Below are 11,462 nucleotides of genomic sequence, written 5' to 3'. Positions count from 1 at the left end.
TAAGGAACTTGTTGGTTGAATGGCAATGTAACTTGTGTAGAGACAAATGATTCTTGATAAGCCTTGAGAAGCTAGAGTGCACTAAGAAAGTTGATCATGCTATTTGCTATGTTTTCTTTGGGATGTTACATTGAAGGTTAAAAACTGTGTCTTTTGGTTATGAGCTCCCATTTCCAAACTTTTCTTCTAATTGACCTTGAAAGTTTACTTGTGGACAAGTATAGTTCTAGTTTGGGGGAGTTGATATCTTGTGTATTTACATAGTTTTAACAATCATTTTAGTTATCAATTTGTCCATTTAGATGCATTTAGAGTAGATTTAGGTGCATTGCATATACATTTGTCTCCATTAGGTGATGGAGATGCTATTTGGTGAGTTTGGAACCTTTGGAGATGGTTAGAGACAAGAAATGTGATTTTGGTTCATAAGACGAGTTCTCAAATGTCCCAGCGGCCAAATGCAGCGGCCAAGACAAGCCGCTGGAGAAATCCACTACTCCATGCCTGATATCTGGAAGATGCAGCGGCCAAACGACAAGAAACATGCCGCTGGAGTGTGCAGCGGCCTTCTGCAGTGGCCAAATGACATGTCAAAAACCAGCTGCGACACTTAGAAAAATCTGCACTTCTGTTTTTACAAACTTTTTCCCCAAATTATCATGGGTCAACCCATGCTTGTTGGACCGACCCAACTCGTTTTTAGGCCACTATAAATACTTTTTAGACCTTATCTTAGGACTTATCTTGTTTTCTATCTAATCAAAAGCCACTTTTGGGTGAAAGATCTAATCTTGATCATAATTTCTTATCTTTGCTTGATTACTTTGACCATTAATCATGTTTAGATTTGGATCAACTAATGATCTAGTGTCTACCATGATTATGAGTGAGTAGTCATCTTTGGATTCATGGGTTAGGATGATTTAGGATGATTTAGTGATGATCTAGAATGTTTAGAGTAGATTAATGTGTTTCCTTGCTTGATTGAGTGATCTTAATGCTAACCTTGAGTTGGCCATTCTGGTTTAGAACTCTAGATATTTCATTGCCCGAAAGGTATTCGATGAAATGTCTGAGCCAACTCATCAAGCTCTTAGCTTACCTTACCAAATGGATTTGATGTTAGGGGAGTTAGAACAGTTGAATGATCTATCCTTAATGATTGTTTGATTGACACAAACCAATGGAATTTGATGTTTGATCATGAGAGTAAATGAGCTTTTATCTTGGAAGAGAACTTGCTTAGAATTGATATCTACACTTAGGGGAATGTGTTGATTGAAACCTTGTCATTTTAGATTTAATCTTAGTCATCTGAAATCAAAATCCTATGCCCATGATTCCTCCTTATTCCAATTGATTGAAAGTTGCTGTTTAGTTGCTTTAGAAACCTGTTAGATTGATTGAACCACTCATCTTATTGATTGCATTTAGCTTAATTGAAAACATGAATTCTCTTTGATTCAAAACTCTTAGAAATAGATTGACATCTTAATTACTGTGATGATTTGATTATTGAACCCTTAAAAAATCCATTTCAGTAATAAATTTATTCGAACAAGTTAACTTCAACAAAACATATCCACTCTCTCTATATATATGCACAAGTTACATGAAGTAGCTAGTCATAAAATAGTATCCCTTATTTTTAACAAATCCTAGAAAACAATATGAGCACATTTCTTTGCCTTGTCCTCATATTATTCTGTCTGATTTCAGCGGCCACATCCGCCACTCTTACAGTGAACTGGTCCCTTGGCACCGACTACACTCTGCTTGCCACAGGAAATACTTTTTCCGTTGGCGATACCATCGGTGATTCATTTCTTAACTCCCTGGAGACTTATTTGGACTCATAGTTACTTAACTATTTTTATTTACGTATGTATATTCATTTCTTAACTCTCTCGAGACTTATTTTGATTCGTAGTTATTTAACCTTTTTTTACGTATGTATGTTTTTATTAGATTGAGATGAAATTTTAATTTAGTAACAAAAAGCTTAAGAGAAATCCTTATCTGGAAATAATCTCATTTTATTGAGGTGATAAAAATGAATATTAGGACACAGTGGTTTTCTTTATGTCGAATGAACATGTAAACCTAAAAATACTGGACAAACATGTATACACCGCCGGTTCATATAATATGGATTCACATTTGTACTGGACAACACTGATATTGCTACATTTGTGTCATTCAGTGTTTAGTTATAGTGCGGGTCACACGGTGGACGAAGTGAGCGAGAATGACTACAAGAGCTGTACTTTAGGGAACTCCATTATATCGGACAGCAGCGGAACAACGACCATAGATCTGAAGACCACTGGTCCTCGCTACTTCATATGTGGAATCCCCGGCCATTGTTCCACCGGTATGAAGCTAGCAGTCACCGTCGCTTCAGCCCCATCAACTAATTTAGGTGGTGGCACCACCACGCCTACCCCTTTTACCGGAGGTAGTAGCACCACCACACCAACCCCTCTCACCGGAGGTGGTGGTTATGTTCCCACGACCACACAGGCTATTCCTTGTGGTTGTTGGGCCGTGTCTTCTCCAGTATGGACTATGATTGTGACTTGGGCCGTTTGTCTTATGCCTTGGATTTGTCTTAGTTGAAAATTTGTTGTATGTGTGTTGGTTACCTAAATGAATCTTGATATATACATGTAGCATGGTTTGTCTTAATTTTCTTTAAAAAAACATACCGAATTTAAACACAAAAGAATAACATGATTGTCATGTGTCTCAGTGTCTGAGCATCTTCTGAGTATGATGCTCCCTAAAGCATCAGATCCACCGTCTCACCTAATTAGGTGGATTCCACTGGATCTATCCTACATCTAAACCGTCCATCTAAATATAAACATTGTAACCACTCAAGATCTCTTTACGAACCAAGGCAACAACTAACAATGTCGTTTGCGTTGTGTTTTTAACCAAGAGATGGTGGTGAACACTGACCATATGACGGATTTCTAAAGGCTATTTCTGTGGATTAGAGATCAAATATCTCGGATTTAAGGTCTTTTACTGGTTTACATTGGCCATTGCTTACATTCTAAGAAAATTGAAAAATAAATTTCGTGCACGTATCAAAAATCATCCTGGACTTCGATATGTTGGTTTGGTTAAAAATAAGAATTGTTTCTATGTATGATTGATCAAGACACTGATATATCACGTATTTTGGTCGATAGTATGGAAGAGTAAGCCAGTATTTTCTTTCTTATTACAAATTAATTGTCTTTTGCTTAACCACTTCAAAAAGCACATTATACTATTAGAATAGAATACGGTAAATATATGAACCAGTGACCACTGTTTTTTTTTGGCTTTTTAGGAAGATATTAATAATAAATAGAAAAAGAAATATCTCGGAAACATCATATAGAGATCATAACCAGCTTGCAAGCGCCTCTATAAATAAACACAAACAACATAGGTGACGACGGCGAGAAGAAGAAGAAATAAAAATACACATTAGGTCATCACCAGTAACAATGGCTAACGTTTTCCTCAACAGTAGCAGAAACAGAAGATCATTACGAACAACAACAGATTCGAAACACAAGAATCTTACGTTGAAGAGATCAGAGTCTTCTTCAGACAACAACTACTCATGCAAGAAACATCCCAAGCACAGACAATCTCCTGGAATATGTTCCCTCTGTCTTAATGGGAGCCTCTCCAAGTTGTCTCTCGATTTCTATGACTATAGCTCAAACATGACCTCGTCTTCTTCAAAAAACGTGGCTAAAACGGTATCGTCTTGTTCCTCGGCTTCTTCAGAATCAGAATCAGACTATTCTTCGACGGCTATCTCTTCTTATTACTCTTCGGTGTCTTCTTGTTTGTCTCCTCTGCAACATCGATACAGTGAGATCGTAGTTAATAAGAAAAAGAAGAAGCATCACAAGAAACAAAATTTCCTCTCTAGATTATTTCTGTAATTATTATTTACCATATTTTGGTTTATATTCTTTTTATTTGTTTTTAGACTTTGTTTTTCAATCCCGGAAATACAGAGTGATATTAACATATGAAGATCTCAATAAACTTTTGACAAAAATAAGTTCTTAACAAATAATTAAATTTATATATGTCGATAACAAAGTGGAAAGATCTATGTCAGAACTATGTGCATTGCGTTGAAATGTAGAATAAATTATATTTTAAATTTTTGAATTTTACTTAATTTGCAGTGGCCTTCATGTGAGAACTAGTATACAAGAAACCAATGAAAAGCTGTGATTGGTTGGAACATGACATGACCAGCTGGCAGAGAGAGAGAGAGAGAGAGAGAGAGACGTGTTGTGTGCTTCATCTATCCAGGTTTGATAACTACCATCACAATACATATTACAGGAATGTAATTAAATTTTTATTTATTCCTTTAAGACAAAACTAGCTTAAGAGGGTGTTATTGGTTTGTATATTTTAATAGATTTTTAAATCCAAACCAAATGTAGTGTTATTGGTTTTATGATTTTAAAATTCTTATTCAAATCTAGTGTTATTGGTTTTATGATTTTAAAATCTATATTCACATCTAGTGTTATTGGTTTTGTGATTTTAAAATAAATTTTGAAATCAAGTGTTATTCAATTATAAAAATTTGTTTAAAAATTTGATTTAGAATTGTATTTCAATGGATTTGTGAGTAATTTTAAAATCAAAATACAAAGGAACAAATATAGAGGTGAACCCTGTTATTTTGATTAGATTTGTATTATTAGCTTATTATCTTCAAATTTCATAAAATAACAGATTATACATGTACACGAGAATAAACCCGAACCACATCACCTAGAGCTACAACCTCATCCAGATTTACCGTAACATTACAGATAGAAATGCTCCATAGCATCTTCACACTTTCCCACCACTTGTCACGGAACTTCCTCTCCACAACAATAAAAACAAAAGAAACTCAACTCCAGAGAGATCAGTTTTTAATGGCGCTCGCGGCTCTTAGCTCATCGAGACTAGCTTCTCTGGTTGACTGGTTCCTCCTCTGTTCAAAGACTCTTCAAGATTTTATGGCGACGAACACTTGACCAAAGGTAAAAGATTCAAACGTTGAAGATCCGATTTCCACCACCAGAAACTCACTGAAGAAGAGTATCTCGCTTTCTGCTACGGCAATCGTCAGCTTTTTCCTCTTCCTCCGGTGACGGTAGTAGCTGAGAAGTCGTCATTGAGCTGCAAGTGCAGCGTCTGCGACAAGTCTTTGTCAAATATTATTGAAACTGAAATTTGCATCTCTCTCTGAGTTAATTCTCAATGGAATTCATACAAGAACGTGTTGACTTAAGGTAAGGGTTAGCTTTTTCTTAGCGATGCCTCAGCGGCAAATTGTTAGTTAATTGGAGGATACTCAAGCTTGACGTACTTGTCTTCATACTTGACAAATCTATAGAAAACCTGCTTTGACTCCAACCAATAAATCTCTTCACATAGACGAAACTGTTTTCTGGATTACTAAGCCCAGCTCCGTTTCTAAAAATGATGATAGATTGATTGCTAGTTCTTGAATATATATATTTGCCTGAGAATCATATTGTAAAAGATGTTAGAAACTGTGAGACACGAGGAGTACACGTTGATGCCATCTCAAACAATAGCAGCGTCTTGAAAACTAGGGAGGTTACTGAATATGTTGTTAGTCCACGAGATGTTTCGGTTTCAGATCCTTTTCAAATGTATCATGCTGCGAGATCATTGGAAAAGTCAGATTTTATGCGGCAGTTGATAGAAATGAAGCAAAATGGTTTTCTTTCGAATCTTTTAGGCAGTACTCCTGTTGAAGTACCTGTATCAAAGTATTTCTTTTTAAGAAGAAAAATATTTCACGAGCATGTCACAACTCTTTTAAATTCATATGGCTGATTTATAATAATCTACTTATTTGATTTTGACATCCATCTGAATTCTTGTGAAATCCAGTTATTTTGATTTTAAAATCAATGAATTTATCAAAGATTTTCAAATCTAAAAAAAAATCTAAATCCAAGCAAATACCACAACCAATAACCCCACTAAGATCGCTCAATTGCGCAGATTTAATGTTATACTCCCTCTGTCCTAATCTAAGTGACGCTTAAGAAATTTTTACGCATATTTAGGAGACTAACACAAAACCAATTCTAACCTTGTGTATTTATTGTTTTGCTCCATTTTATCATTACGACAGATCCAAGTCAAAGGGTAAAAAATGTCATTCTTTATTATTTGTTTCCTAGATTTCTGTAAACTACTAGTAAAACAAAACAAAATATAAATTCGAAAACATCATATTTAAAAGAAACGGAGGAAGTATATAAAAATAATTTTTATTTATTATTATTTATTTGTATTCATTTACGTATTATGTATATAATTAAATTAGAGTAAAAACATAAATCAAAACAATACATCTTGTTTATTTACGATATTTGTTTTGGTAAATAAATCAAAACAATCATTTTATTTATTTTATATGGTATATAACTAAATTTCAATGACATGGACATAGATATATAGTATACTTTAATATAAATATTTATTATTAAGAATTCATACTCATATGATAAACACAAAATTTCAAATATGCGATTTTTTTAATGCAAATTTCAAAATTAAAATATTAAGGTTTCAATATTTTTTCAATACAAATTTAGAAATTATCATATTTAAGTATTTTCTGTGCTATATAGTTTAATTTTAAACTATATTAATATATAATATGAATGTCAAGTAAATAAAACTTCATATTCATACGATTTATGATCATTTATATCTTCTAATTACCAAAAAAAGTTAAACCATTAATCACAAAATTTTAGTACGAGACATTTAATGTTTTTAGTAATTTATAGTCGTTTTAAAATTTTAAAATATAACATATAAGAATTTTTTTTATTATATGATTAATGTGGTTGTTTAATATATTTTAATAATATAAAATTAAACAAAAAAGAGCTAAGATACAAAAATCATTGTCAAATATTTATTATTCATAATCATTGATTGTCATATATACGTTAATTATAGTTAATTATATTAGGTAATTTTGTAGTTTTTATTTAAGGAAAGTGCGAAAATATTTTTTTGTACACTATTTATCAATTTAATAGTTAATTTAATAAAAAATATAATATAAGTTAAGATGAATCAATTTATTTCTCTAAAAATTCTGAATTTCATTCTCGTGGTGACACGTGGCTACAAAACAATGTTGTAATGTTTTTCAGTTAATATATAAGAGATAGTAATCCAATCAAAATATCTTCAGAAAAACGCATTCAGTAAAAATATTAGCCAAACAATGTAAACTTTTAATATTTGTAAAACTAGTAAATCATTTGCAAATCTACAGTACATTATAAAACGGCTATTTGGTAATTTCAAGAAATCCAGTACTGTATGTGTAAAGTAACCTTGGGACTCTTAAAAGCTTTAATCACAGCTCACGAGATCTGCCATGAAAACTTGCTTGTTACATTGACTATGAGGTGTAGTAATTAAGACGAGTACGTGTAATCACTAATCACTAGTTAATGATAATGTTCAAAATAATACTATAAGAAAACAAGAGAACGTGGAGTAGGTGGCTAAATGTTAAAAGAGAGAGTTGGGAGGAAATGAGTGGGTGGGTTGTACAAACAGAAGATGTACAACCGAAGTGGTCAGTTCATGTCTGAGAAGTAGTGATGGATATCTACCCAGCCGTTTTCCACGAACATTCTCTCTTCTCTTTCTTCCTATCTCCCATGTGACGTCACGACTATTCTTTCCGTACGATCTCAAAACGAACAGATATCCTATTGACTATTCTGTAGTACACAATTTATTTTGTTGATATCTGTTAGCAGAGCTGAGAGCTCGGAGAAGAAAATCGAAATGGGAATGTATTTTATGTTATTGATTCTGTTACAGGCCGTTACACTTTAGTGTTAGTACCCGTTTAGAGTTATACCGAGTACAATCACTTAACCGTATTAAACCAACTATACACACTAATATTTCTCTTCAAGATGGCGAGTAAATGGAATGTAAAGACATTTTGCCTACGAGTGCATTAAACTGAGAAAGAAAGAGAGGTTTGGTTAAGACATCAGCCACTTGAGTAGCTGTCCCAACGTGTAGAGTCTTGATCAAACCACTCAAAATCCTCGAACTTGATGACAATCCAATTCAACATGTTTTGTTCTTTCATGAAAAACTAAATTGTTACCAATGTATATAGCCGCTAAGAAAACAAAAACTTTAGGTTGTGGTGAACGTAATTCTCCAAGAAGATTCACTATCCATATGACCCCTTTAACCGCAACAAACATTGCTCTATACTCTGATTCAGCTGAGGAATGAGAGACAACGTCTTGCTTCTTAGATTTCCATGAGATGAGAGCTGAACCAAAAAACATACAGAAGCCGGATGTAGAACGTCTTGTATCTAAGCAAGATCTCCAATCTTCATCAGTGTATGTTTTGAGAATCAGATCAGAGTTTGCATAATAGAATAGACGAAGATCAATAGTTCCTTTAAGGTAGTGAAGCACTTTGTATGCAGCTTGAAGATGAATACTATGTGGATTCGCAGCAAACTGACAAAGCTTGTTCACAGAGAATATCCAGACGTGTAATTGTGAGGTACATTAGTCGTCCAACCAGTCTTAGATAAACACTTGGATCATCAATAAGAGGTTGTTTTGGATCATAGAAGATTTTAACACTCAGATCCATTGGTATAGATGATGGCTTACAAGCCATTTTTCTTATTTCTTCTAGCAACTCAAGAACATATTTGCGTTAATAGATATATATTCCTTTGCGAGAATGTGCAATCTCCAAACCAAGGAAGAATTTTAGAGGACCAAGGTCTCTTAGCTTGAACACCTCTCAAACGTTGTCTTTAATTTGATCGACTTCATTATCATCACTACTCGGAATGATAATGTCATCAACGTAGACTAGAACAACTATGTACTTCCTATTAAATTTCTTGATAAAAAGAGTGTGATCAATATGAGACTAGGTAAATCCTATTGATAGAAGAGTAGAACTGAACTTTAGAAACCATAGCTTTGAAGCCTGCTTTAAGCCATAAAGAGATTTCTTTAGTATGAAGACTGCATTTGGAGGCAATGTTTCCCCTTCTTTTGGTGTGTAACCCGGAGAAAGTGTCATATAAATTTTCTCTTGACGATCGTCAATGAGAAACGCATTCGAAATCTCAAGTTAAGTGAGACTTCAATTCTTTGCAGCTGCCATTGATAATATAATTATTATGGTCATCTTAGAAACATGAGAGAAAGTATCAACGAAGTCAACTTGCTGCGTGTAACCTTTCGCCATTAATTGCTCTTTATACCATTCCAAAGTTCCATCTGCATTCAACTTCACTTTGTAAACCCACTTGCATCATCATCCTCCGGAGCAACAATCACTGCATTACCTGGTATGGCATATTCTTCCTCCACTCTGAGATTTATAGCTGTATTGCAGGCTACTAGCAGTGTATTGGGATGCACTTCTTGCATAGTGGATAGTCAAAAATGAAGCGAGGAACTGAATTGAGTGAATTGAGTGAGATTTCGAGTCTCACTGCTCTGATAACATGTTAGTAGAGCTGAGAGCTCTAAGAAAAAAGATCAAAATGGAAATGTATTTTTTGTTATTGATTCTGTTACAGACCGTCACACTTTATAGTGTTAGTACATGTTTATAGTTATACTGGGTACAATCACTTAACCGTATTAAATCAAACTATACACACTAATAATATCTCATTTTCATCATCTAATTTTCTTTGGTATAAATATAATGTTCTTTTTATGCTCTATTTCAGTGAAGTTAAGAAAACTATTCCTATATACATATATTACTTTTTCTGTTAATTTCCAACATTTGATACCTAAAACTTGGATTGATAACTTAACGATTGGGAGTGTGTTTTAATGTAATTTGACAATTCTATACCAATAAACGAACACATATGCTATATTTCCAGACCTATAACACGAATATACAATTACGAAAATGATTATATTAATATATTAATATATTAATATAATAGTTTAGCAGTTTCATTTTGAAGAAATATGAAAATATTAAGTGAACGTAGCGCTCAATCATATTTTAACTACATTATTGCGTGGTGGCCCTGGTGGGATCAGGACGGTGAGGTAATTTTCTCTTCCGTGCCAAAGAATATTGCAATGAAGCTACTAGCCAGGGAATGAAGCTGGGTACAATGTTAAGATGTCGTCTTGTTATCCTGGTTTAGTGAAAATGCATTATGTTATGCAAAGACATTGACCAGAGAGTTTAATTACAATGTCCCTAGTAGTACCAGGACTTTTATGACTCTTTTGTTGGAACTAATTTTTTGAACATTATGAATAGTGTATTCATATGTCAAAAATGAAGTTTTATTTGAATGAAAAATAGAAGTCTAATGTGTGTGATTTGAGAAACTTGTATAAAGTAGCAAATACACACATTGGATATTTGAACTTGGATTTGAGTTTTTTTATTTGTTAGTTGGATTTCATGTTCATTAACTTAATCTTATAAACCAAATATATGTTGATCTTTTATATTGATAAAATATAAAAAAGAAATTCATTTTAAAATATTTTATTTAGTTTGAATTGGCCAAACAATAATAATTTTTACTCTTTAATTTATTGGTCAAAATGTGGAATAAATTCATAGAATAATTGACAAGAATTAAAGACTCCATTAGTGCACTATGGAGGTTTCATTTTTGTGTTGAAAAATGAAATTTGTACTTCTCATTATTTTTCTATAAAAAACCTTGCTAGCATTATAGAAAAGATATACGAACAACACATAAACAAAGACTCTCTCACTCAGAATAGTTATGCTGGTATTTTTTTATTTGAATCTGAGAGTACAACACAAAATTATGTTCGATAGATTCTTATTTTGGTGATGGTAAACATAAACAATGCTGCAGTTGTATCATAAGAATCTGAGCGCTATGAAACCGTCACACTACGGGACATTTAAAGATTTAAGGAAATATATTAACCATCTTGACTCCGCAATTCTTCTTTATTCTTATATTTCGGTATTGTAATTTTAATTTATGTTCTTATTATTCTTTACAAATATCAGTCGTCCTATGGTAGTGAAATAAGGTTCTTACGCTCTTAAATTTTTAAATATTTTTTTGCTTTGCACTAACAATAATGATATTTGTTAAAAGTTTTTTTTTTCTGAGAACAGTTTATGAAACCAAGAATTAGATTATTCTTGGAACCGAGAAATGCAAGATGATGGAAATCATTTTTTTATCAGAATTATCGTTTATTTATTATTAGATTTTTTCAGTCAATTGTTTCTTTTGTTGAGCAGGTGTTCATCATTTTAACAATCAAACTGGTAAAAAAAGAATGCAGGGTTTGTTTAGTTAATTTATTGCAGTTTTTAATAGAATGAAAAAAAAAACT

At 32.9% G+C, this 11,462-nt stretch overlaps 2 protein-coding genes across 2 annotated transcripts; both read left to right on the top strand.

Annotated features, from left to right (window-relative positions):
• The first annotated feature begins 1,643 nt into the window (after window positions 1-1,643).
• Window positions 1,644-2,688, top strand: LOC106293843 (blue copper protein). Its single transcript, XM_013729480.1, has 2 exons — window positions 1,644-1,815; window positions 2,204-2,688. Exons 1-2 carry the CDS (start codon window positions 1,671-1,673, stop codon window positions 2,617-2,619), a joined length of 561 nt encoding a protein of 186 aa, XP_013584934.1. The 5' UTR covers window positions 1,644-1,670; the 3' UTR covers window positions 2,620-2,688.
• A 724-nt stretch (window positions 2,689-3,412) lies between these two features.
• LOC106293778 lies at window positions 3,413-4,073 on the top strand. Its single transcript, XM_013729425.1, has one exon. The coding sequence runs from the start codon at window positions 3,504-3,506 to the stop codon at window positions 3,951-3,953; it is 450 nt and encodes a 149-aa protein (XP_013584879.1). The 5' UTR covers window positions 3,413-3,503; the 3' UTR covers window positions 3,954-4,073.
• Window positions 4,074-11,462: the final 7,389 nt, after the last annotated feature.

The sequence above is a fragment of the Brassica oleracea genome, chromosome C5 (assembly GCF_000695525.1).
Source record: "Brassica oleracea var. oleracea cultivar TO1000 chromosome C5, BOL, whole genome shotgun sequence".
In the NCBI taxonomy this organism is placed as follows: domain Eukaryota; kingdom Viridiplantae; phylum Streptophyta; class Magnoliopsida; order Brassicales; family Brassicaceae; genus Brassica; species Brassica oleracea.
The sequence above is the reverse complement of the archived record's forward strand: the minus strand, read 5'-3'. Positions and strand labels throughout refer to the sequence as shown.

Bases quoted from the DNA above. Each gene is read 5' to 3' on its own strand.
- LOC106293843 (XM_013729480.1), top strand. From the start codon at position 1,671: ATGAGCACATTTCTTTGCCTTGTCCTCATATTATTCTGTCTGATTTCA. The intron at 1,816-2,203 runs GTGATTCATTTC...TGTGTCATTCAG, and splicing joins TTCCGTTGGCGATACCATCG to TGTTTAGTTATAGTGCGGGT.
- LOC106293778 (XM_013729425.1), top strand. From the start codon at position 3,504: ATGGCTAACGTTTTCCTCAACAGTAGCAGAAACAGAAGATCATTACGA.